Source organism: Harmonia axyridis, chromosome 4, assembly GCF_914767665.1.
Source record: "Harmonia axyridis chromosome 4, icHarAxyr1.1, whole genome shotgun sequence".
In the NCBI taxonomy this organism is placed as follows: Eukaryota; Metazoa; Arthropoda; class Insecta; order Coleoptera; family Coccinellidae; genus Harmonia; species Harmonia axyridis.
In genome coordinates this window covers 5628421-5656357 of record NC_059504.1, presented here as the reverse complement: position 1 = coordinate 5656357, position 27937 = coordinate 5628421, and the positions used below count along the sequence as shown (strand labels likewise).

The following is a 27937-nucleotide window of genomic DNA, read 5'->3' as shown; positions in this document are numbered from 1 at the left end:
ATACATCATCCACTAGATAATTGATATTAACACTACCTCTCCAGGAAGGAATTATCATTCAAAATAAAAATAGATTTATATAAAAATTTAATTATAATATCACTAAAATATAACAGAAACAGCTAGAATCCATCTTTTTTGATGGGATACAATTTCGCGAATGGTACTTGATCTTCTAATGCAGCCAGCAAAATGTTCTCCAAATAGTCTGTGATGACTTTCTCTAAAACAGGCTTGAGATCTTCGAAGAGAACATCAATGTTATCACTGATCACTTGATTTGTGGCTTTATCTGAAATAAAAATAAATGCTTCAGTGCTAATGCCAAGAAATATGGAAAAATATCAATTTATCTTCAATATAGCAGATCATTTAAAGGAAAAAAATTTTTAAAAAACAATTTTGAGAATACAATTTGAATGTCCCAGGTTTCTTTACATGTTTTTCTGTTACTTGGAGTTGAGAATTGATATAGTTTTCAGCGTTAACCCTTGGACATCTTGCATCATAAAGTTCGTAACTGAATTTTTGTTCAATATGTTATATATATTACTAACTCCAGAACGCCTGAAGCTATCGCTTTGCGACCTTTTGGTTTTTTCATACAAATTTGATGAGATTTATGTTTCTGTCAGAACTTAAAGACACAATGTGGTTTTTCGCAGTGCATCAGTTGAAGAATATCTTCTTTCGGCCATAACTTCAGAACGCCTGAAACTATCGCTTTGCGACCTTTTGGTTTTTTCATGCAAATTTGATGGGATTTCTGTTTCTGTCAGAACTTAGAGACACAATTTGGTTTTTCGCAGTGCATCAGTTGAAGAATATCTTCTTTCGGCCATAACTTCAGAACGCCTGAAACTATCGCTTTGCGACCTTCAGGTTTTTTCATGCAAATTTTATGGAACATCTGTTTCTGTTAAGAAAATCCTATCATTACATTTGACATTTCGGAGTAAAATGAACAAAACAATGAACTTCTGACTTAGCGCCCCCTATCTAAAGCGGCAAAAACAAATTTATCATGAGTATATTTTGTCCTCAATCAACAAGATATTATCTTTCAGACGAAATCTGATTTACTCAAAAATGTTGAGCGAAACTGAAGTTAAGGGCATTTCAATCAGTAAGATTTCTCCTTTTCACCTACCCTTATTTGATGTCGTAAAATCGAAAATGACAATTCAAAAAGATAGGGAATATTCCAAGGATTTCAGTGATGATATTTTTTCTTCATCTTCATATGAAACATTTTCGAGTATAATTCATTTTTCTACTCGACGGTAGCTATTACGCCCCCTTGAGGTAGAGGTATGAACTTCAAAACAATTTCCAGTGTCTTTTCTTGTACACTTTAGTGTTAAAAATTTTTACCGCAAGTCTCTACGATGAGTGGATCCTGAAATATAGCTGCTTACCTCGCTTATTTGCCCACCCTGTACATAATGATTTAATTGTAATATAATAAAAAAAATCTTCAAATGAAAGACTCGTTAGTCTAATAGCAACTAACTTAAGGAGAGTTCGAGGCAACTTACTCAGTTCTTCATTATTGTTGAAAAGACCATCTAATTTAGCTTTAGGGTTACCAACTGTGATAGAACTATTTGTGTGTACGGGAGCAATATATATTTGCCCCTTTTTGGTAACTTCTTTCACTTTCTGGTAGACATCCATTCTTGTTTTTCCTAGAAAATAAAATATATCAATTGGATATCTAAACCTGCAGAGAGTTCATTTCAATTTATAATAACAACTCTAATGGTTTCCAAATTCTTTACGGTAATTGAATGAATTTGTAATTTATTCAAATGTCTAAAACAGTAATATGTACATACATTAGAACTTATTGGAAATTGAATTGATACATACCAACTGTAGCAGTGAAAACACCTTCGCCTTGGATTGGAGCTATCAAAATTTTTCCAGTAACCTTGTACTTTCCTTCAAGTTCAAGTTTTTCCACATGTCCTCCGCAGAAGAATTGAAGGTTTGGAACATCGAAACTGCATAAAAAACGTTGTGAATAATAATAAACTCAATAACATTGAATGCCTGTGACTAGAGAGAGTCATACAGGCTTATTGTCCAAAACAATGATATAGGTTTTGTCAAATAAAACATTACATAATACAAAAAATTCTAGATTTCATAGTGAAAGGATGAATCCTTATGAAATATAAAATGAAAGTAAAAAAGAAATAAAAAAAAGATTTTGAAATAAATTTTTCAGGTGTTCCTAGAGTGTAATAAATCAAATTACAAATAGTTGTTTTCTTTGTATCTACTAAGAAATTCATCACTATTATCTCTACTAATTGACAACACTACAAAAATTCTCTTACTCAAATCTGTCCAATTTATAACTCGAAAGACCGTGGACAGTAACATTTCTCAATGATGCTTTGAAATTTAAGGCTTGGGATCCCTGTTCCAATTCGATTTGTGGAATAACTAGTGGTTCTATTGTGGGGACATTGAGTTCAGGTACACCTTTGATTAGGAAAGGTTTGACAGTTTCAGTAGCTTTCAATAAACATTCGTTCAGTTTGGGATCATTCCTAAAGCATCTTGGAAAATATGAAGCTGAAAAATATCAAATTTCTCATTAGAGCAACTAAAATCGAGAAAATACAGTCGAATAAATATTTCATCAGTTGAATAATTCAATTGAAATATCTTTTTTCCTTATAAAGGGTGTTTTTTTAGAGCTATAGAACTTTAAATTGCAATAAAACAACGATGAATTATTCGATTGACATGAATTTTATTTATCCGCAAGATAATCTTTTGGCATTACATTTTAAATATGATTTCTGGCATATGAGGCTGGCTCGGATGTAGTCCAATCTGGACGTCCAATTTTCGATGACTTTTTCCAACATTTGTGGCCGTATATCGGCAATAACACGGCGAATGATGTCTTCCAAATGGTCGAGGGTTTGTGGCTTATCCGCATAGACCAATGACTTTACATAGTCCCTCAGAAAGTAGTCTAGCGGTGTTAAATCACAAGATCTTGGAGGCCAATTCACAGGTCCAAAACGTGAAAATAGGCGGTCACCAAACGTGTCTTTCAATAAATCGATTGTGGCACGAGCTGTGTGATATGTTGCGCCGTCTTGTTGGAACCACAGCTCCTGGACATCATGGTTGTTCAATTCAGGAATGAAAAAGTTAGTAATCATGGCTCTATACCGATCACCATTGACTGTAACGTTCTGGCCATCATCGTTTTTGAAGAAGTACGGACCAATGATTCCACCAGCCCATGAAGCGCACCAAATAATCAGTTTTTCTGGATGTAACGGTGTTTTGACATACACTTGAGGATTAGCTTCACTCTAAATGCGGCAGTTTTGTTTGTTGACGTAGACATTCAACCAGAAGTGCGCTTCATCGCTAAACAAAATAAAGTGGACGTAGTGCGCGATACGTATTCTGCACAGAACCATAATTTTCGAAATAAAATTGCACTATTTGCAAGCGTTGTTCAGGCGTGAGTCTATTTATGATGAATTGCCAAACCAAACTGAGAATAAATCACTTGACAGCTGTTAAATAGGTCGCTATCTTGAACAGTAATGCCAACTTAAAGTTATATACCTCGAAAAAAACACCCTATATTAAGGTCCTCCGAAATGCACAGTTTATTTATTTTGTTTCTTTTTTCATTAGGAATGATATTCAACTGTCAGAGTCATTTGCAACAAAATTCCTCTCAATTCTTGAATAAAAGTCAATATTTCTTCTTTGAAAGTTGGAGTAGGTATCCATGAAAGTAACTTGGATATTTTTATCAAATCATCAAGGAAAATACTTTTAATTATATTTGCAATTATAAATATAATCAACAGCTAATGATGATCATCAATTCAATATTTTGGTCGAAATTATCCTTGAATACCTTTTTTTAAATGTGTGAAAAAGTTATCTGGAACAGGTCAATGACTAGAATCATACAATGCTTGACCTTTCTTCAGGATCACTGAGTGCTTCATGTTAATCATGTGTAAATCTACACTGTACCATTGAATTCACTGAAACTGGTTGATACAATTTCAATAACAACTTCACCTGTTATAGCCTCACTTTATTTCGTTTTGTATTCCGACCTTCTAATATTTCACTCAAACCCAAAATCAGTCGAGAATACTGCATTATAATTAATAAATGAGACGGGTTGAGTGAGATATATTCTTCATGAGTTTTTTTCAAGGATAATTATCTCCAAAATACCAATCTACTTGGTATATTCTCACCAGACGTAATTGTTATTTATCTTCAACTTCTATGCCGAATATTCAGAAATAATTTTGATGTATGCATATGAAGTTGATATATAGATCAGTATTTTTCAAGGATTTTTTCCAGAATAATTAAAAAATTTCAAACAGTCTACATCTAAAAATGAAATTGAATCAATACTCAACATCCAGCAATATAGCATTAACTTCCTTATCAACTGTAGCTACTAATTTGAAATTATATCAACCAAATTGTACAGAAAAAAAAGTAAATGACTTTTCTAATGGATTTTTCTCAATTTCTGCAGTTTTTTAAATGTGAAAGAATCTACTGTGAAAATTAAATGATGAGTATATTATGTATAGTACAGTATAGCAGTGTATATCTTCCTTTCGATGGAATTACGGTATTCAGCATTTTTTTGCGATTGATTTAATTGATATTTCAACAAATATAGATGACCTCAATAATTGATATATTATATATCGACACACCAATGAATCAATTCATATACAGAAAATTCAGTATAAATAGAAGAGAAAATACTCATCTTCTGATAGTGTTTGAATCTCACAATATTCTGACAAACAGTAATGGAACATTTAAAAAATATTTGAATTTTTAACTGTACACGCTGATCTTCGAAATTAGTGAGCAAATTTTCATTTAGTTCAGGATATGAAAATTAAAGCTTACCTTCAAGCCATATTCAAGCTTAGTATCTTTATGAGATGAAAAAAAAAGTATTGACATTTAAAAATTATATTACTCACATACGAAATTGAGGATGCAGATAAGTTCATAATATAATATGGGGAGTAAAATTATATGAAGAGCTAACTTGGATTTTGAGTGCCAGATTAAAATTTTTTTATTAAGGAAAAAATACGTGTAGTTTAATGAATAATCATTATAAAGGCAATTCAAATTAATTAATTTTCAACTGGATATATTTTTTAATAACAAATTGGAATCCTATAACATACAGCACGTCTCAACAACCATGCAATGTTTTTGATACAAACAACTCTTCTAAATTTTTTTTCAGAAATATAAAATGAAATTTTCGAATTCAGCTCTAATATATTTTTGAGTTCTCGCCTTCGAACAGATCGCTCTTCGCTCTATCATTTAGTCAAAATATTTGTAATCTACTAATTTTGGGACGAAAATGGTCTCAAACAACAGGTTCGATTCACTAATGAAGAATCTATCCCAAAATTCAATTCTGTCCGTCCGGATGTCCAAATATAAAATAAAATAACAATTCCAATTTCCGTGTTAATAGCGATGTCAGAATCATGTAAAATTCAAATTAATAACAGTACATGGTATATATGTGCTGTCCAAGGGTGCCATTGACATATGAATGAACGAGCGCTCAAAAGCTCCTGACTTCACGTTAGATCCTTTTTTCAACATCAATAAATTATTGAACTGGGCACTCATAAGGATATCTAGTCTCATACATACGGTAAATTTTTCAGTGAAACCAAAAAAAAAATATTGATTCCAATTGTCTAATTATACTATTAATTTTTCGAAAGACATACGTAAATCTTTTGCAGATTGCACACTCGCCACTAAAACCACCACACAAAAACAAATAACTCTATTGACCATCTTCTGACCGTATCTTACTCTCTGAAAGTTTGTACTGAACTGTAAAAATCGAATTCGATTAACAATATTTATAACAAACTTCCAGTCTTCAGAGACGGTGGCTGATTTTTCCTTGACAACTGGAAATAGGTTCTATGCCACTGATGCGAAGTAATTTTTATCTAATAAAGATGATTAAATTGAAGATGAATTAACAAGAAATGCTCCGATGAATGTTAAAATAAATATAATAATTGATATATACATGTTTTTTGCCGAAATGAAGAAACTACTATATAATGCGTAAAAATTAGCATCAAGGCGAGCAAGTTTAATCAATGAATAATTAATCAGTTTGATATACTGGAAATGAAAGGTGAGTATATCGATGTCAGTAAGTAAACCAATTTTGACTAACTATTTTCGTCTTCAGGGTATTTCGTCTGGAGTTCTTCCAAAAGGTTTCTGAAACTCATGTGCTGTTATTTTAGAAAATGGTCTCAGACGATGCGATCAGAATTAATGATAGAAATTTGTGGTCAAAATCAATTCTACTCGTCCACATATTGCTCCGTAAATGGTTTCGTAGAGTGAAACTCGAAAATTTCTCTCAGGAGATATAAACCATATTCTTTTGAATGTTTTAAAAAATAACCCAGACACATGAAAAAACTTCACCAAACTAATGGGCCCAAAATGAGATTGCCGAATGCCGTTGTTCCTGATTTTCATAAGCGAATTTTGTTTAGCGATGAAGCGTACTTCTGGTTGAATGGCTACGTCAACAAACAAAACTGCCGCATTTGGAGTGAAGCTAATCCTCAAGTGTATGTCGAAACACCGTTACATCCAGAAAAACTGACTGTTTGGTGCGCTTTATGGGCTGGTCGAATCATTGGTCCGTACTTCTTCAAAAACGATGATGGCCAGAACGTTACAGTCGATGGTGATCGGTATAGAACCATGATTACTAACTTTTTCATTCCTGAATTGAATAACCATGATGTCCAGGAGCTGTGGTTCCAACAAGACGGCGCAACATGTCACACAGTTCGTGCCACAATCGATTCATTGAAAGACACGTTTGGTGACCGCCTAAGTTCACGTTTTGGACCTATGAATTGGCCTCCAAGATCTTGTGATTTAACACCGCTAGACTACTTTCTGTGGGGCTGCTATGTAAAGTCATTGGTCTATGCGGATAAGCCACAAACCCTTGACCATTTGGAAGACAACATTCACCGTGTTATTGCCGATATACGGCCACAAATGTTGGAAAAAGTCATCGAAAATTGGACGTCCAGATTGGACTACATCCGAGCCAGCCGTGGCGGTCATATGCCAGAAATCATATTCAAAATGTAATGCCACAAGATTATCTTGCGGATAAATAAAATTCATGTCAATCGAATAATCCATCGTTGTTTTATTGTAATTTAAAGTTCTATAGCTCTAAAAAAACACCCTTTATAATACAAATAAGCTCATAACCTAACCTAACCTTAAAACACCCTGTATATCTGTATTTTATGTTGAAACCAGTTTACCAGTTTATTTTCATAACTAAATCAAATTCGACTTAAGTCGGCAATCAAGTTCATCTGTAAGAATTTTGATTAATTTTAGCTAATCAAGAGTAATTAGTTCTTAAAAAACAACCTTCAGAAAATTTATGTAAACGAATTATCTCATGTCTACGAATATTCGTTGTTTCAATTTCAGCAAGGAGCACCAGTTGTTGAGAATTTTATCATCCGTAAATCTGAAATGAGGTGCTAAACAAGTCATAAAATTCATCTGCTCTTCAAAAATACTCCGATTTATTCATATTTTGTAAAATTATATATTTACAATCATAAATGGACCGACTCTGTTGGGAATAAGTTTATTTTTTTTTCAAAATGAAGTGCCTGTTTTTATGAAATAGTTATTCAAACCTCAGGTGGCACTGCTTTCGAAGACACTAGTCAAGGTCAATTTTTTCGGAATCCAATACATTAAGTGAATTGAACTTGTTTCAATACAGCATCAGAAAGATTTATATTTTCTAAAATAAATTCGAGGAGATCAAGAATAGTGGGTGCCAATGAATTATGCAGTTGAAGAACAGGATTTGTTAAGTTTATTTCTGTGAAGATCGTGAACTGGAATTTGAAAAAAACAATTCAGGCATTCAGAAAGAGCAAATGAGAATATCCTTTCATTTTCATTTCGAAATATAACTTATCATTTTTAAAGGCTGTTATATTGCCTGACTTAATTTCTATTTGTTTCTTCTTCTTCTCTTTCAGCTTTTTCTATTTGTTTACTGTTACTAATTAAAGATAAACGTCCTATGTTTTCATACAGTATAGTTTCTGTAAATTGAGATGTAAATTTGTTTTTTTATTTAATAGAATCGAATAACTAGGCTAACAATTTTTTTTTTATTCTCATTCAATGATTCTAGTAATTGGAAACTGATGAATCGATATAATAAAACGATAAAAAATAAAACGGGCTGTTCATCAGTTTTAGATAATTTCAGGTTTTTGCTAGACATGATGTAATCAGTTTTTCATCCGCAGTTCAGTTTGAAACTACTGTAGGTGTTTTCGAAGGTTTCTCAGAAGATACCTTATGCGATTAGACTGTACCTTACCAGCTCAAAAATACGATTTATGAATTTTGAAGCAATAAAAAAAGAATCCATTTTGAAAAATTCATGACTGAAACTGAATTGACTAGACAGAAACACAAAATTTTAAACACGGGTTGATACAAAAACAACCAATATAATATTTTTTACTGCGAAGACCTTGTGCCATTAGTTTGTGAGAACTGTTAAAGTTAAAAAAAAATTACTGTGATGCTTTTTATGACTAAAAATATATTCTTCATTTGAAGTTTTTTTTCTAGTACTCATGGTTTTCAAGTTATAGTTTCGCCGATTCATAAAACTGTACGAAATCAGCATAAACAAAGCAATTTCAGATAATCCAATTATTATAAGAATACTAAATCATTTTAGCAAATAGATATTTCCCATCGTCTCCGCAAAAATTGAAATTTTGCATATTTGAGAATTTGGTGAAAGAAATTATATCGAAATTCTCTTTTTTTTTGTTACTTAATTTTTGGAGACATCGGTAAGTAATTTCAGCGTCATTTACCAATTATTCTTTGCATTTCAACCACTAAATAAGACCTACCGTCTTGACAACTGATACAGTGAGTAATTCAGAAAACTGGATAGTAGAAAAAAATGTATTGTGTTAAATTGATAAATATTTCTTGCATGAATTTCAGAATTAATAATGCCTGATAGTTTTTCAATCAACACAATTATAGAAAATAGGTTTATATGATTGCGTAATTCAAGTTTTTCTTTAATTAAATCTCCGCAACTTATTAAAATATTCGTAAAATATATCGATTGCAAATTTCCATAGAAAAACCTCCATAAAACATCACAATTTTACAACTGATGGATAATTTTATTTGATAATGACACACGATTGCTAATTATACTTTGCAAATTGAACACCGTTACAAAAACTTGATTCATAAAAATTGAAGGCGATTTTTATTGAGATATTTATTATTGAGGAAATTTTCACTAGAAGCCATTATTAACCACATACATACTTCCTGAACTTCTACCCTTCAACTTTTCTGTAGAAAATATTAAAATGACTTCAGCTTCAAATCAAAAAGGTCGCAAATTCTATATTATATGGTTCATCACGTATATGGGTGATTCGGCGACATACGAGCTCCAGCTCAGGTCACCAGGTCATTGTAATTGTATATGGATTTTTTTGTTATTATGTATATAACGGGTGTTTTTTTTCGAGGTATATAACTTTAAGTTGGCATTACTGTTCAAGATGGCGAACGATTTAACAGATGTCAAGTGATTTATTCTCAGTTTGTTTGGCAATTCATCATGAATAGACTCACGCCTGAACAACGCTTGCAAATAGTGAAATTTTATTTCGAAAATAATGGTTCTGTGCGGAATACGTATCGCGCACTACGTCCATTTTATTTTGTTTATCGATGAAGCGCACTTCTGGTTGAATGGCTACTTCAACAAATAAAAATGCCGCATTTGGAGTGAAGCTTATCCTCAAGTGTATGGCGAAACACCGTTAGATCCAGAAAAACTGACTGTTTGGTGCGCTTTATGGGCTGGTGGAGTCATTGGTCCCTTCTTCTTCAAAAACGATGATGGCCAGAACGTTACAGTCAATGGTGATCGGTATAGAGCCATGATTACTAACTTTTTCATTCCTGAATTGAACAACCATGATGTCCAGGAGCTGTGGTTCCAACACGACGGCGCAACATGTCACACAGCTCGTGCTACAATCGATTTATTGAAAGACACGTTTGGTGACCGCCTAATTTAACGTATTTTACCTGTGAATTCGCCTCCAAGATCTTGTGATTTAACACCGCTAGACTACTTTCTGTGGGGCTATGTAAAATCATTGGTCTATGCGGATAAGCCACAAACCCTTGAACATTTGAAAGACAACATTCGCCGTGTTATTGCCGATTTACGGCCACAAATGTTGGAAAAAGTCATCGAAAATTGGACGTCCAGATTGGACTACATCCGAGCCAGCCGTGGCGGTCATATGCCAGAAATCTTATTTAAAATGTAATGCCACAAGATTATCTTGCGGATAAATAAAATTCATGTCAATCGAATAATCCCTCGTTGTTTTATTGCAATTTAAAGTTCTATAGCTCTAAAAAAACACCCTTTATTAGGGAGCCTAGAGCAAATTTGCAATGCAATACAAATATTGGGAAACGCATCATTCAAATCATGAATTCTTTACAAAAAATATTCAAAGGGTTAACATTCTTTACAGATAATAAAAGTAAAGCCTGCTCTTCAAAAACGAGTTCTCTGCGAATTTAACCGAGATCAAATCTTGCTCATATTTTTTTCCAGGTATTCTCTGTGGTTTTGCAGTTCCTCACTTGACATATTTAATATTTCATATCCATTCAGAAAAGAAAAATTCAGCCTGGTCAGCCCTCATTTAGATTTCTGATAAAACTCGCTAACATTGTTTCCTTAATAATCACAAAACTTTACTATTAATGATAATGAAGTAACTCTTTGCTTGCCCGACAGATGACGCCGTGGGTGGAGCATATCAGGGATTCTCGAAAACACAATGCTCCCCTATGGAGAGGTGTATTTGGCAGGGATTACTGAAAATTGATGATTCCATCAGTGATCCCGGTAAGAAACACAATGCAAGAAGAATTATCACAAAATCATAAAGAAATAACGAATGCAATTCACTAAATATTTAGCTAATGGATTAATAGTTGCACTTTCAAATAAAAATCATAATGTACTAAAAATCGAATAAAAATTTATTCTTACAATTCTACAATTTCCACAAGTGAAAATTATATAATACTCAGACTATAGTATATAAACTAACAATCTGAATACAATTCGATAAAATAATTGTGACTCTACAAGTAATCAACACAATGTGGCCGTGCTATGTAACAAAGTTAAGGTATTCGCTACAAATCCTCAGTTTAAGATTTTACTGGCAGGTACTCTTGCTAACACTTGGTTTCCCACTGCTTTGAAAAGGTCTGCGGAGAACTCAACGAAGATTGGGTTCACTGCATCCAGAATTGCTCTTGGATTGGCATTGAAGGCATTGGCAATAAGATCAGCTGAAAATTTTATCATAAATTAACAATGTGCATTCAGTACGAGGTTCAAGTTTTGTATATTTGCCTAATCTTTTATAGGGATGATATTTCAAATAAAAAGGGATTTATATAAGTAATCTTATGGCCTTTCAAAGAGCCTCTTCAATGAAAATACCATATGATGGTATGAGAAGAAATTTTCAGTTTAAAGTTTGAATAAAGTTGAATTAAAGAATACAAGGATATTTTCCTCACCTCCAAATTGTAATTCAGGATTCTTGGCAGTCATTTTGACCCAACCATCACCAACTTGTCCCTTTACTGTCATTTTGTGAATTCTGTAGAAGGTTTCACCATCACGTTCGTAACTTTCAATGTTGGACTTGACCACCATTTGGGTATCAGCTGGAATAAAATCACTTTCAGTTTGATCATCAAAATGATACCAAATAGATATATGGTATTCTGACAGTATTCTGTTCGACATCTTTTATTTCAGAAAATATTCTGATCAGTCAATACCATTTGAAAAAATTGGTAATGTTATGTTATCAATATTAGATTACGGTTCTGGTACCGAAGATGATTGGGTTAGCGTTTCAACATTTGTAGCAGAAATATATTACACTATTCAAAAGATCATCGGTATCTCTCAATTTTCATTATGCTGTTTGTGAGATTAGTTTTTTGATGTGAGTGAAATGACCAAAAGATGGAAGATATCCATAACTTCATTCTCCATAAGAGGACAAAAAATTATCAAAAAGTAGGCGAAAGCTCTTCTAAAGGGAAATAACTTTATACAGACACTTAAAATGAATATAATTCATAAAGGAACAAGGAACACATAACAATTGCTTTTTGGTGCAGTTGTTCTAGACTTCTAGAGGAATAGCTATCATTCTGCCCAATTGTCCGATTTACTGATGAAGGAAAGTCAAAATCAATTTTGTACGAATTTGAACTAGCGCTCACCTTTCAATGGTGGAGTGGAATACCACAAAAACTTTTTGCCGATACTTGATAATTATTTAAATTTTTTGCTCTAAAGAAAAAATGTGTATTTGTCATTGACCTGAAAAATTCTTGTAATTACACCACATTTCAATAGGTTTCAACTGATATAACCTTCTAGATGATATTAAACATGGTCAATTTGATAATGTTGAATTGGTTGATTGCTACAAATACTACATTTATCTTTCAAGCCACAAAATACTTACTGAAGTTTCCTTTGAAGAGTCCTTTACTCTGTAATGGTATTTGAAGCAATTGTCCACTGACATCATATTCCATCTCAAGATATGCCCATGGAAGAGTATACCTGAGTTCCAAACTGTGATTTGGGAGGTCAATACTGAAAACAACAAGCTTATTTCAATACTTTCTAGACACAGTAAAAATATGCTGAAAAAAATCTAGCAAATTCAAGAAATATAATAGTTAAATTGAATTTTATTTTGGATCTGTTCATTCAATTCGAATGAAGCAAAGTCAGACTGTTGCTCCAGGTGATCTTAATATAACTGTTATAATTGCAGCAAAACTCATAATATGGTGCGATAAGCGTTTTCAGACAGAAACAAAAGTTATTTTGCTATTGAAACGTAATCCATCATCTCTTATTGGAGAATAAGTAAAAGGGGAGGAAAAAACTCTCTATTCTTTTCAATTGGTTGGGCCTGAATATGATCTCTCGGGGATCGAAACATGTAGCCAGTCAATAAAACATTTTGGAGTCGACAGAGAGTTTTCTCTTCTAATTTTATTTTGATATTGCTCGATATATAGCCCCGCTTTCTGACAAAAAGTCTGACCAACTAAATTATGAACATTTTTTCTAAGCTCCAATTTTTAAGCGCAATATTACAATGCAATAGATTTCATGAACTGGATTGTCACTAAAATGACAAATCATTACATTACTGCCCTTTCCAAAAAAGGCTCAGCAGTTCGAATATTCGAAATTTCGTATAAAGTTGAAATTTGTGCCAAAACTTTTGGGAAAATTTATGATTTGAGTTTTCTCGTCAGTCGACGGTTGGGAGCTATCTGTAAATGCTACCATTTAACTCAATTACATTTCATTACGCTAGTTGTAAAAAAGGTCCTTAACTCACTTGATGTTATCGACAACATAATTTCCCAATCCAAGAGTCCTCACGTTTTTCAGAACAGAGTTGATACTGACTAGTTCGTTGATTGTCCTGTTTACTGATGCATAAGGAAGGACGAATGGATCGATTGGTGGAATGTTGAGCTCCTTGATTCCTTCGATGACGTAAGGTCGAGCTTTCTCGAGTGCATTCTGCAAGCAACTGTTTATGTTTGGATCCTCTCGACTGCAACTGAAGGCTTCAAGTCTGAATGCTGAAATAATTAAGGAACTGATTAAAGTTTGAGCTGATAAATATTAAGAATAAAATATTAAATATTAAATATAAAGGGTGGTCCAGATTTTAGTTCATTAACTTTGGCGTTAAATAGAACAACTTTTTTCATGAAAAATTTCATATAAACATATATCCTCACAAGCTCCGTTTTCGAGATACAGGGTGTTGAAATTTGAAAAAAAAATCAGTTTTTTACTTATCACTCGAGTATTATTGAAGTTTTTGTTTTAATTTTTACGTACTGATGTCAAGATAATGTGATTTTTCGAATTAGGTAAGTGTCTCCTGCCGAAAAATTCCATTGGCGTAAATATAAGGGTGCGATGATCCTTTCCCCATTGAAAATATACATCACTGTCTTTTTTTCGAGAAAATTATTTCATTTCTGATATCAACCGTTTCTTTGAGAAAATGTTCTCTTGAATTTTTTCATAAAATGTACCGTTTTCGAGATCTCAGATTTCTGCAAAAAAAAACATTTTGTCAAATTTCGAATTTTGAGCAACCAATGCTCTCCAACGATAAATTTCGACTCACTGTTCCTTTTCAAAAGTTCAAAACTGTAGGTTTAGTGGGAAAAATTTCTGTGATCATAAACCGATAACCCTGAAATTTTTAGTGTTGATATGAAATACCAATTTGAAGCTCCTTGCAAATTTTGAGGTTGTTCTGAGAATCAGATATAGGAAAATATTGGAAAAAAAAATAAATACTAAGTACTAACGAATCACAGATCTACGTTGCAACTTTCAATCTTCGAGATCCTTTCGTTCATCTTTGAAAAATCACCCAGGCTGGACATAATTGAATTTGAGTACGGATTCGTTATCACTGAATCTAGCCTTATCGTTTGAGACCATTCCCGGCCCAAAATTCGATAATCATAGCAAGCCTCAGGGAAAATAGAGCTCAAAAAGGCAAAGTTCAATAAAAAGTAACATTCGGTCTCAATAATTGTTACATGTTACAAGTAGTTCAGTATTTATTATTCAGTCAGTAACCCCAAACTAAATCAAATAAAATCTTCATTGTTTTTGCTCCAATCTGATGAAAGCGTTACAATCATTGCATAATAACAACACTTATAGGGAAAGTTAATTTTTACGTCTACTTATTGAGTAATACTTGAAATAATTACATGTCTGTTGCATGGGATTGATTTTCATAGTTAATGACAGTGTCTCCCCATCAAAGGCAGTGGGACACTGCAATTCTTACGAAAGCTTAATAGATGTCAAATTGTGAAAATTGAGGATATCCACATTTGCGGAATTGGCGTAATTTGATTCATTTTATAGAAAGTATATAATTCATATGGAGAATACATCATGTCATGATTTGTTGACTATTCAACACATATCCTGTATTTTCCATAACTTGAGAAATTGAGTTTTACATCTCCACTTTTTCGAAATTTTTACCCAGGTATGGTCACAAATGATTTTTTTCATTAACACTTTTACAATTGTATCCAATAGGCATATGAAAGACCAAGAATAATGTTCAAAAATTTTTCTCTAGCTATCACCCAAATATTTATCAAAAGAGATTTCAATATTTACAATCAATCATTCAAAAAAAAAGTTTTTCGAAATACTTATTTTTGCATTATTTTTTCAAATACTCAATTATGAGAAAAGTCGATAGTACAATAATAAATTTCATCAAAATCAGATTCTTCAGTTATCCAACAGTGGTAGAGTTATATAAAATAAAACTCAAGTAAATGGAAAAAACTGTGTAATTCAGATAATGAAATTTGTTCGATACGTGCATCTATGCATTGTTCTACTTCTCAATAAGAAATCAATATTGCAAAATATCTATCGTTATACTCCAAATAATTGATTTAAATTTTGAATGATAGCTTGAAATATATTTTTTTTAAACTAATTTCTTTATATAATATAATCTATATATTAGTTCTTTTTCTTAATATTCATTCCCACTGTAGAAACACTTATGTACAAGTAGAGCCTTAACTATTTTTTTGAACCTTAATATGGAATTTAGTGAATTAATATTAATTCACTAAAGGGAGATAATTTAATATTTGTATACACTGATATTTAGGTGACATTTCAAATTTGGAAGTTCTATGTTTGGGCATATACAATCTTTCTTCATTTCTCGTGTTGTGCGAATGAAAGCTTGACAGTTTAACAATATTACTCTCATTCTTCTTTACATAAACAAGGCATCTGAAGATGAAAATACAGGCCAGTGTTAAAATGCTATATTATGAGAATGAAGGTCTACAAGAGAAACAAAATTTCAACCTATTCGACATATTTGTGAGGGAAACTTGAGTTTTTGCGATATATTACTTGAATTTTGTATGGTTCTAAAACACAAATAATTTGCATTAAGCTTGATGGCCTTGATGCAGTTTTTGTCGATTGGATTCTTAGGTTTGAGGTTATTAGAGGATTCAAACTTCAAACGTCCATAACTACAATCGAGATTTGAACATAGCCTGAAGTCCTGTTTACAGGCCGGCCGGCCTAACAGAATAGAAATTCATTCAAAACTATTTATAATTAAGTCTAATCTAATCTTTTGAAATAAATTTCTGCTTAAAATTCTAAAATACATCAAATACGAAATATAATAGTGTCATGGAAAGTAAATAATTCCTAAAAACGAAAATATCTCTTTCTGTAATGAATATTTTCAATAAAATTAATTTGGATATATTCGAGTTCATTTACAGTATGTATAACATTCTTTTATGAAATCTCGAAGTATACACAAAACTTTCATAAAAAAAACAATGATTTTCTATCAAAAACTTCATCCTGTTTTAACTTAATGTTGAGTCCAAATAAATCCGATTTGAAATAATCTGAACATTGAAAAACTTAAATAAAAGGATATTTAAAAACTTACGCAATTTGGCTGATAGGGCCACATGTGCCAAAAGAGCTACAACCACTATGATCTTCATTTTCACACTCTCACAACACTTCAGGCTAGGAAAGTTTAAAGTTTTATATTTATATGTATTGATATTGAGTGCGACTACTACCACTACCTGCTATATGAAAGACTGCCACCACCATATTTTGGAGCCATAGTACAAGGTAAGAAGGAAGGATGTGTTTCCATAAAAAACTGATTATTGTTTTATTGATAGATGAATCCTCGTTGAGATACATTTTATTTCTATATGAGAATCATATTTAACAATTAGAAGAAGTTATTGCTGCTCGAGCAGATAAATTATCATATTTATGTACAGGAACAGGTATTCAAGGCTCTACTAAGTCCTGCCTCATTGGTGTCTAATAGAGACAAATATTTGAGAAAGAAAGTTTTTATTCTATTACATGAAAATACTTCTACACTTCCCACAAGATTTTTCCTCATTAGAATTGTTGCAGTATGAATTACTCTACGACTGATATATTCAACACTCATTAACTCAAAAAAAGTTTCGCTAGAAGGTGATCATGTTATAGATGTTATTCCGGCATCAAGGCAATCAATTTTGCCAACGTTTTAAGGTATAGTTGGATAATATTCATTTTGAATATAAAACACATACAGGGTGTATACATTCAACACCGTTAACACCATTTCATTATTTTTAGATTGATAGATCTTGTTTTTTAAATGTGACTAATGAAAAAAAAAACTAATGGTGTTGAATCTAGAGACTTTGGTGGTCACCAATTACTTTAATTATTTGAAGTTCACAGATTATCATAGATGGGCACTTAGTTGAATTGCCATGTTAAACTGAAACTTCAGATGATTTTAAAGTTTGATAAGAAATTTATATATTATGTTATATATTTTGGAAAAGGAAGAAAAAATCGAATTCATTTGTTATGGAAATTTTTATGGTTTACATTCGAAAAAAATAACAAGTGTGTATTGTAACTTCAAAACTATTTGCAATAAAATATAAATGATTACACCAATGGGTTCTACTAAAAGAAGTGCATGTGAAGAGTGTTTTTTTTAGAGCTATAGAACTTTAAATTGCAATAAAACAACGATGAATTAATCGATTGACATGAATTTTATTCATCCGCAGGATAATCTTGTGGCATTACATTTTAAATTTGATTTCTGGCCTATGACCGCCACGGCTGGCTCGGATGTAGTCCAATCTGGACGTCCAATTTTCGATGACTTTTTCCAACATTTGTGGCCGTATATCGGCAATAACACGGCGAATGTTGTCTTCCAAATGGTCAAGGGTTTGTGGCTTATCCGCATAGATCAATGACTTTACATAGCCCCACAGAAATTAGTCTAGCGGTGTTAAATCACAAGATCTTGGAGGCCAATTCACAAGTCCAAAACGTGAAATTAGGCGATCACCAAACGTGTCTTTCAATAAATCGATTGGGGCACGAGCTGTGTGACATGTTGCGCCGTCTTGTTGGAACCGCAGCTCCTGGACATCATGGTTGTTCAATTCAGGAATGAAAAAGTTAGTAATCAGGGCTCTATACCGATCACCATTGACTGTAACGTTCTGGCCATCATCGTTTTTGAAGAAGTACGGACCAATGATTCCACCAGCCCATAAAGCGCACCAAACAGTCAGTTTTTTTGGATGTAACGGTGTTTCGACATATACTTGAGGATAAGCTTCACTCCAAATGTAGCAGTTTTGTTTGTTGACGTAGCCATTCAACCAGAAGTGCGCTTCATCGCTAAACAAAATAAAATGGACGTAGTGCGCGATACGTATTCCGCACAGAACCATTATTTTCGAAATGAAATTGCACTATTTACAAGCGTTGTTCAGACGTGAGTCTATTCATGATGAATTGCCAAACCAAACTGAGAATAAATCACTTGACAGCTGTTAAATCGGTCGCCATCTTGAACAGTAATGCCAACTTAAAGTTATATACCTCGAAAAAAAACACCCGTTAGAATTGAGATCAGCAGGTACAGTATATTTCAAAAGGCCATGTTCATGGATTCGTTGAATTGAACCTTATCGTTTGAGACATTTCCCAGCTCAAAAATTCGAAAGAATGTTGAACGAGCGCTCATAAATCAACATTGAGAGAAGGAGATTTTAGATTCATTGTTATACGGGTGATTGCATCTACGCCTCTGCCTTGAACTACCACTTTCCTATTCGATAATATCAACGAGTCCTCATCTAGTTTTATTTTATTGCTGATTAGGAAATTGCTTAAGGGTCTAATTTTTTGGGTTTAATTAGTTAAATTTCAGTAATTAACGTCTCGGCTAGAGTGAAATATAAATTTAAAAATTCTACCGTTCTACTCTTGCCAGTTCTGAATGTTCCAGAGATAAATCTTATATGATGAGGTTTGCTATTTGATCGACGTAAAATCCAATATTTTGCATTCTGTTTTATAATGCAACCTCTGCCGAACAAAATTATTTTGAAATACTTTCATCAACAAATTTGTGTATCAGTATCAAATTCATCCATTTATGTATACCCATGAAAACATTGTTTATATTTCATTCCTAGAAGAAGTTTGCCTTGAAAACAGATTTTGCTTGCTTATCTTGCTTTCTGGATCCATCATTTGGTTATTGTTGGGGTCATAAAACCAACACCGTTACTTGTATATCTAAGTCCAAAACCTTGGGAGTTGAATCCTTCAACATAATAATTTTTTTTTCACCCCAACCAGATTCATAAATCAGTTAAGGTCAAGGTTTTAAGTTCATAGTGAGACAAATGCATGTAGTTACAGAGTGACCAGCTTCTGAGTTTTGGCAATTGATATTTTTTTAGCTCCTTTATTATTGGAGCTATCAAAACGAATTTTACTATATTATATCATTAGAGGGAAAACATTGCCACTAAAATTTTCGATTAAGAAATATTATCCAGTTTGTTGCTTTGGAAATTTCCAAATTTTTGATTTTGTGGAAACAAATATTAGTATGTCAATTCATAATGACAAAATCATGTTAGTTATATCGACATGAATCACAGATGAGAATTTTGCCCGTAAAACCACCTGAGTAAACAACCAAATGGAAACCATATAGGGCAATTATATTTTGATTTATTATTTTCAATGATATTTTTGTAATTAACAATTCTAATCATGTTACGTATAATCTGCGAAAAGCTGTAACTGAGTTCGAATCAATTGTGGCCGATGTTATTTTTTTATTGTGTTTACAATGTTTTTTGATGATTATATTGTCTGAGAAAATAATGAACCATAGTGTAATACTTGCAGTGTTTCAATTATATACTAAAGACTGAGTGAGAGAACAACGCAATTATAATAATTCCATAATTAATTATATTACATTGAAATTGATTCATATTCATTTCATATCGTGTGAAAAATGATATGAAAAATAAAAATTCCACAAATATGTATATACAATAAAACAGCAAGTATGCACATTAAAGATTCAGTCAGCAAGTTCCCCATTTTAATTACCGATACTGGATGAAATATATAGGGTGTTTCTGAATTGAAGGCACAAATGGGGGGATGTTTTGGATAATTCCGAGAAGAAAAAAGAAGAGAGTCAAAATCGCAAGTCTGCAAACGCATTTTTTTTAGTCTACCGAGGGTAGGGGAAGTATTTTGTTTTTTTTTTTGAGATGAAAAAAATATTTGCCCAATGTTGACTGAATTGATGTGGATATTAAATAGTTTTTTTGAATTTAAATTTTTTCGGATGTATGGTATGCCTTGCTCAAGCGTGAACGTGAAATTCAAAGAATCCCAATATTCCTATTTTGTTGAAATTTGGAAGTTGGGACATTGAATATTCCATACGAATTTCAGCTTCTTAATTATATGATGTGCGTTGATCTTCCAAAAATTGTATCTTTTCAGGAGGTAATAGTGTTATACTACCCCAATATAAGAAAAATTTCTGATGTCTGATTTTTTAACAGCGAAGAACCTGAAAACATAGTACTACACTCATTAGCAAATAATTTTTATGTTTTTCAGCATCCTAATTCCTATAGGTCTTCAAAGGCAATTTGGTAAGATATCACAGAAATAAATTTCGCATGCACCATTTTGTTACCACATTAGAATACAATAATAGTAGAGAATAACAATTTAACAAAATATTATATTTCAATAATGAACCAATCAAGAAGGTTACATGCAATCTATTGGGCAATTTTAATATTTTTAATGTTTGATGTTAAACTTATAAGTGCGTATTCACACTTTCAGGGATATCGCTGAAATCCCTGTATGAAATGTTACACATCAAGTGGCAGACTGCTAATATAATGTAATAAGATTCAAATTGGAATTCCTTTTACCTACTCTATGACAGTAAGGAAAAATGGAATTCATGAAATTCTATGAATCGTCTTCTTCACTATGATACAAAAATGATTTCTGTTTTGGTCTATATTTAATTGAGAAAAATATGTGATACTAACACTACTCCTGATAAATTAGGAGAATATGATTTCAAATAAAACTAATCTTAGGTTATTTATTCAAGGGAACAATTCTTGGTATGTGAATTTCAGAGTCAATTTATTCGCAATGTCCGTGAACTTTTCAGCCAAAGATTTTTCCAATATAGGTTTGATTTCATTCAGGAAGAGTTCGGTGTTTTCTCCAATAACTTCGTCAGTTGCTTTTGCAATCACTGGATCATCTCTGAACAGATTCTCCAGTCGAATGGTGGACTTTCCAAAGTACAACTTCAAATGCATCTTATCGAATTTCAAATATTCTTTTCCATCAACTTTAGTAGTGTGACCTTTCATAATACAATCGAAGGAGTAATCCGCTACAAAAAAAAAGAACTAGGATGAAAATATGTTAAAACTCATTGATATTAAATCAAAATCAAGACAAGCTTCTTACTGTACCTTGATAAAAACTCCGAAATAGTTTCGGAAAATCTAATACAAAGAAGAGTTTCTGAATAATTAGTTTCTCTTTCAATTTTTTATAAAACGTTCACTTACTGAAGTTTCCATTGATTGGTCCAACTCCCTTATATTTGAGAAGTAAAATATTCATATCGATGTCGTAGTCTCCTTCAAAATGAAGGAAGGGTATGGTTACCTTGAATGCAAACCTCTTCTTTGCCACATTTGGTCTGAAAATTACATAATTATTATTAACAATATAAATGAAATTTTCTTCTCTTTTTATGTCTGAATTCTAAGATTGTAAAAATTGGTAAAAAGCATAGAAATAATCAGATTGACGGAAGGATACTGCTCTTGGTATAGGAAGCTCAATTTTTCTGTGCTCATCAACAGTTGAAACCATAGAAATATTGAGACTCTTAGGTAAAAAAAAGTTTTCTATTATTTATATTAATACAAACCATACGATGTTGTATATTTTTGAAATCAGGAAAAATTAAAGTTTCAAAAAATGGCACAGAAATCTAGTGTTTCCATTTGAAAAAACATAACTTTGGGTCATAGCTTCGTAATTAAAACCCCTCTTGAAAATATGAGCTTGCCACTAGATTCTACGTAAAAAAGTGCCTGTATAATGTTTTAATTTCAGAGTTCTATCATCAGTATTATCGGAGATATGAATGTTTTTCGATATCGCCATTTTCCAATTTTCGCTAATAATTCGAATACAAAAGAAGGAGGCAAAAAATAAATACTACCCTTGTTAGTTTCTCAGAAAAAGAGACCGAGAATGGGGTATCAGATTTTGTCTATCTCCTCTAGTTTAAAAGTTTTAGTGCTAAAACATCGAAATTTGCCCACCCTGTACATACCAATTTGTAATATTTGAATATCCCAGTATAAACATTTGCGGTCGATACAACTAATTACAATGTCCATATCCATTACGCACTATTTTCAATTTTTTTCTGAACTCTCTGGTTTGCTGAAGTATTTTTAGTTGCCTACATAACCCAAGTCGAAACTTAAGTTTACTTAAAGTTCCCACATCGATTGAATTCACAAAGTGAATTACGAAAACACTTGGAGTTCGGAGATTCGTCAAAAAATTTTCAAAAAATTTCTGATAATATTCTCGAGGCTGCTAACTCTCCTTGCAGCGAGATACGGACTTGAAAACTCAATATGTTTTAGATCACAGCTCAATCTATGAAAAACATTTTTTTTTGATTGGGCAGAGACTAATATTTAATAAGGCATAACGATTATTGTGTAGAAATTCAATTTTACGATATTTTCCGAATTTCGAAATTATTGTGTAGAAATTCAATTTAAGATATTTTCCGAATTTCGAGTTCAAAATTCCCATGAACGTTGTGATCTGCGAACAATTGGTTAGCGGTTTGAGAATAAACGATCACCAATTAACTCAATTTCGTCCTTTCGTTCAATATTTTAGGAGATATAACGAATGTTATGGAGAGATTCAATTTTTACACTTTTTTTTCTAAATTGCGAGTTCCAAATCTTTATTAACTTTGAGGACTACGAAGAATCGGTAAGCAGTTCAAGAATAAAAAATCCCCAACTAACCAAATTTCGCACTTCGAAAATTAGATCAAAAGATTCCCCCTTAAAGACAGATAAAGACTCGAAACCTTTGTGAAATATGATTGATAAATGATAGACACTTTAAGTTATTGTATAGAACTCTTGGACAATGTGAATATCGAAAGCATCTCTCACCTGACTTCAAGGACCTTGAAATCGGATGGACCCCAAACTTTAACGTTGGTTATATTGGCATCAAGCTTGGCACCACTAGGTCCGCTTCTCAACTTAATCTCATCTAGGAAGAGTGGTTCAATTGGTGGAACTTCCAGTTCTGGGATTCCTGTCTTCAGGTAAGGCCTCAAGGCATCCACTGAATCCATAATACATTGTGGCAAATTTGGATCCGTTGACTTGCAGACCTTTATATAATCAGCTAGAAAAAAAAATTTGGTAAGAATATGGATGATAGGTATCATTTTTTTACGTCCTATGAAATGGTTCTTGGTCAAAAATGAGATTTATTATTATTATCATGAATAACATGTGGGAATGGATAATTCAATCATTGTTTAACATTCACTTTCTTTAGAATTATTTGATTGAGATGCTCATAGTCAGTTCATCTCATTATCAGTTTATCCTAGTTCATACCGAGAAGTATCAGTGTATTATGAAACTTCATATTTGCTCTTGAAACCACAAGCTTTACCTATGGTATTTATTTTACGATTGTGATTCTAGAATTACAGAACCTTTGAATCACCAAGTGAAGGTGAAGGACTTGGTTTCATTAAATTTCTTATTTTGGTCATTACTTTTCGAAAAAATCAGCATTAAGAAGGGAAACTTTTGAATTAGCCATTTTTCTGGTACCTCAAATCAATTTATAACGATTGGGTCATTTTCTATCGCATCTTGTGTTTTCCTGATTACTGATGGAAAAAAACATAACACTTTTTCACTTATCCTTGACCTAATTGATGTAAACATGTAATCACCATTAATTAAACGATAAAATCCATAAGGTGGAAATAGAATAGCAGTAAACATGTACTAGAGTTGCCCCCAAACGTATATTATCAATTCAATCTGATATTCCATAGTTTGAATAGAGAGATTTCCAGCAAGATGGTGCTATAACACAAACAGCATACCGTCCACGCGTTCTTCTCTAGGGGATGTTTCCCGATCAGGTACCCTTTGTTCAAGCAGTTTTAGTGTAATCCACATTTTCCAAATTTTATCTGTGGAACTCTCAAACATTCTAGAGTATTTTAAACGTCTTGCTGAAGATTTTAATTATAGAAAAAATTATTCAAATATATTAACTGTCAAAGAAACTGCAACACTCAGAAGAGTTTGAATGAAATTTTTTTTTTTTTGGTAAGATATAGATAGTATAGCAAGGAGTAAATGATTGAAAAAAAACCAAGGGTTTACAATTTTTATAATAACTTTGTTGGTATTGTGTTTGTCCACCGCGATTATCTATACACTCCCCAACACGTCTCGGCATTGATGCATCTTATTGCATCTATTTCTATTTCTTCTAGAGAGATTCTATTCCAAGCTATCTGTACTTCATGTCTCAGAGCCACCAAAGTCCGTGATAGTTGGGGTAAATTTCCAAGACTTCTACCCATGATGTCCCAAACATGCTCTATGGGCGACAGCATCGGAAGATCTAGGCGGCCATGGTAAAAGATTCACATGGGTCGCTTCGAAAAGTTTAAACTAACTCTGGCAAGATGAGGTCGGGCATTATCTTGCTGAAGTATTGGATTCTCGAGCCGGTTAAGGTAAAGGAGAACATATGGCTCTACTATTTCTGAAGGTAACACAGCGCTGTCATGTTACTTTGAATGAAAACTAAAGGGACCAACTTGCATGTGCAATAGCATCCCATACCATAACGCCTCCTGTCCGGTGTACATGACGCTCAACATCAAACTGAGGTTCACGTCTTTCTCCCCGACGTCGTCTAATTCTACTTCGGCCATCATGTGCACCCAAGGAGAATCGAGATTCATCAGAAAAGACGACCTGATGTCATTCCAATGTTGACGTTCTCTGCACCACTATAATTGTTGCCGGCGATGCTCAACCGTCAGATGTTACACAAGATGGGGTCGATAATGCTGCAGTCCGGCGGTAAACCGTTTGGACAGTTACAGGATGGCCTTGTCCTCCTAACCACTCATCATCCAAAGATCGAGTTGTCGCAAATCGGTCTCTAATAGCCATAAGTCTTAGACGTCGATCTGGAACTTCATTTGTGCCCCTTCGACGTCCGGTACCTAATCTTCTTCGATTTTGGGCAATATCGAAACACGCTTGACAACATCTCATAACAGTAGTTGGATTTCTGTTCGTACGGTCAGCGATTTCTAGAAATGACAACCCCGCCTCCCGTATAGACCAATAATTCGACCTCTTTCAAATTCACTTTGCTGGCGATAAATTCCGAGTACATGTGCTCTAGGCATTTTAACAGCAACTAACCCCAGTTCAGAATGCTGTGGAGATGCCCTCGGAATGTCACTTGTTACTTCCTCACAAAATAATTATATATCTAATTATTTTTTAAGGAAGTTACAAGTGACATTCCTATTCGTTTCAAGTACAAATGCTCGAAGAAGTATAGTAAAATCTATTATTTATGCATTTCGAGTAGTTGAACAGTGATTCACTTGAATTAACACCTATGGGCAACTACTTGATATGCTCAAGATAAACAGAAGATCGAAGGCTGCGTGTGATGAATATTGCAAATGAATGTGTATTGGTGACAAAGGATATTATATCATTTTGTTGGAAATATCTGATCGATAATTCACATTACTTAAATGCGTTAATAAAATTATGAAAATTATTATGTGATCATTAATAACACGTGCAAGGTGTTGACTATACTATAGCTTTTTTTATTGGTTATTTTTGAGCTCTAGTCTCCTGAACAGATCGCTCTATCATTTGATCATAATGTTTGAAATATTCGAATTTTGTATTTTAAATGTTGCAGTTGAAATTATTTCGTAATTTTCGTTATTAGCAGATATTGAGTTTGAAAATAAAATTTCATTTCAACTCAAGGATTAAATTTTGTTTTTCGTCGAGTTTCATTCAGTTTTTACAATGTCATTCCGAGAATACGCGATGGGTTTGTAAATTACCAAGTGAACATTGAGAATCCAATGCATCTAGGTCATACAAAATTGAAATAAAAAAAGATGCATCTGATGTATGGAATATAAAGGATATCTGAGAGAATATGTGTTAATAAACTAATATTTTATATTAGTTATACTCTACGGTAATACACTTATTTTTCCTTAAATCAGATATCCTGTAATTTTGAAGGTTTTCCAATAGAAATTTGAAATGGTTAAAATGGCAACACTGTTTATTTTTTATTGTCATTTCAGTAGAGAAATTCAAAAAGAATTCATAGATGGCATTAATCAGGTAATAGGCTTGATATTCATTGTTGTATAAACATATGCGACAGTGGTACCAAGTACAGCTCAGCAAGTAAACCCTTGCATCGTAAGAAAATTCAATTTCAAATTTATCAACAGTGAGACGAGTAGTTAGTCAATTTGCATTTTTTATATATTTTAAAGCATGATCAAATGGATAGAATCAAGCGTATTGAATATATTTATATTGGTTTGAAAGTTAAAAGGGAAAAGCAGTATTCTTAAAAATCTCTTCTTTTTCATTCAATTTATTAGAAAAATGTTAAAAATTCAAAAAAACATATAGAAAATAGGTATTTCCAGGTTTTTGGTTCAGGACTGTACATTTCTTTTCAGAAATTACTAATTTTTCATAAACTACAGTTTCACTGTAGTTTATCAATCCCCTTATTTTTTGTGAAATTTCTAAGCAGTTTAGTTCTTGCGAAAAATAAAAGTTTGTTTGATGAAAAGAATAATTTTATTTATAAAATATTTATAATATAATTATATTATATATAATAACGTTGAAAATGTCCTTGGCAATCACCCAAATGAAAAAAGAATTAATTAGAGTAAATTCAAAATTTTCAAAAGATTGATTAAAATTTTCCGAATCAAACATAATGAAAAACTTAAGTTAATAAAGAATTATTATCGAATTTTTACGGTGATATTTCTCAACATTTTTTCTCTTTTATTCAGGTTTTCTTCCTAAATGTTCAAAGTTTTCAAAATCCAAAAACCTAAGTTCTACTTACGGATTTTGGCTGCAACCAAAACCACAGAACTTATAAGTAACACACACTTGAAGAACATTTCACCCGTCTGAACAAAGTTACCAGTAAACATCAGACGGGGAGTTGGACTCTACTTTATAATCTCTTTTGAAGACCTTGGTCTAACTCCTTAATGTTTGCATCGATTAGGGATCACAATTATTATTCTCCACTGTACCTGTTTAATTCCGATAAATTTTAGTTCATCATCTTTTTTTTTTTGACAGCGAATCAGAATTCAAGGAATAACAAAAAAAAAATTGGTCCTCTAATTAGGTTTAATTTAGCATGCGAAACGAGGATTAACAGAGTGAATATCCTTTTGATATAATCCAGACGTATTATCAGTTTTATGCTCAAAGAAGCATGCACGAAAACAATGCTCCAAAAAGT

General features: G+C 32.6%; 2 protein-coding genes across 2 annotated transcripts; both read right to left on the bottom strand.

The window, feature by feature from the left end:
• Nucleotides 1-70: 70 nt before the first annotated feature.
• LOC123678764 lies at nucleotides 71-5988 on the bottom strand. The gene is made up of 5 exons (XM_045615966.1): nucleotides 5802-5988; nucleotides 2346-2586; nucleotides 1873-2006; nucleotides 1539-1688; nucleotides 71-292 (listed from the first exon to the last, which is right to left on the bottom strand). The coding sequence occupies exons 1-5, from the start codon at nucleotides 5869-5871 to the stop codon at nucleotides 123-125; spliced, it is 765 nt and encodes a 254-aa protein (XP_045471922.1). The 5' UTR covers nucleotides 5872-5988; the 3' UTR covers nucleotides 71-122.
• A 5221-nt stretch (nucleotides 5989-11209) lies between these two features.
• Nucleotides 11210-27684, bottom strand: LOC123677770. Its single transcript, XM_045614468.1, has 10 exons — nucleotides 27527-27684; nucleotides 23500-23740; nucleotides 21847-21980; nucleotides 21370-21665; nucleotides 16957-17036; nucleotides 16812-16894; nucleotides 13650-13899; nucleotides 12753-12886; nucleotides 11785-11934; nucleotides 11210-11550 (listed from the first exon to the last, which is right to left on the bottom strand). The coding sequence occupies exons 1-10, from the start codon at nucleotides 27615-27617 to the stop codon at nucleotides 11402-11404; spliced, it is 1608 nt and encodes a 535-aa protein (XP_045470424.1). The 5' UTR covers nucleotides 27618-27684; the 3' UTR covers nucleotides 11210-11401.
• Between the last annotated feature and the right edge of the window lie 253 nt (nucleotides 27685-27937).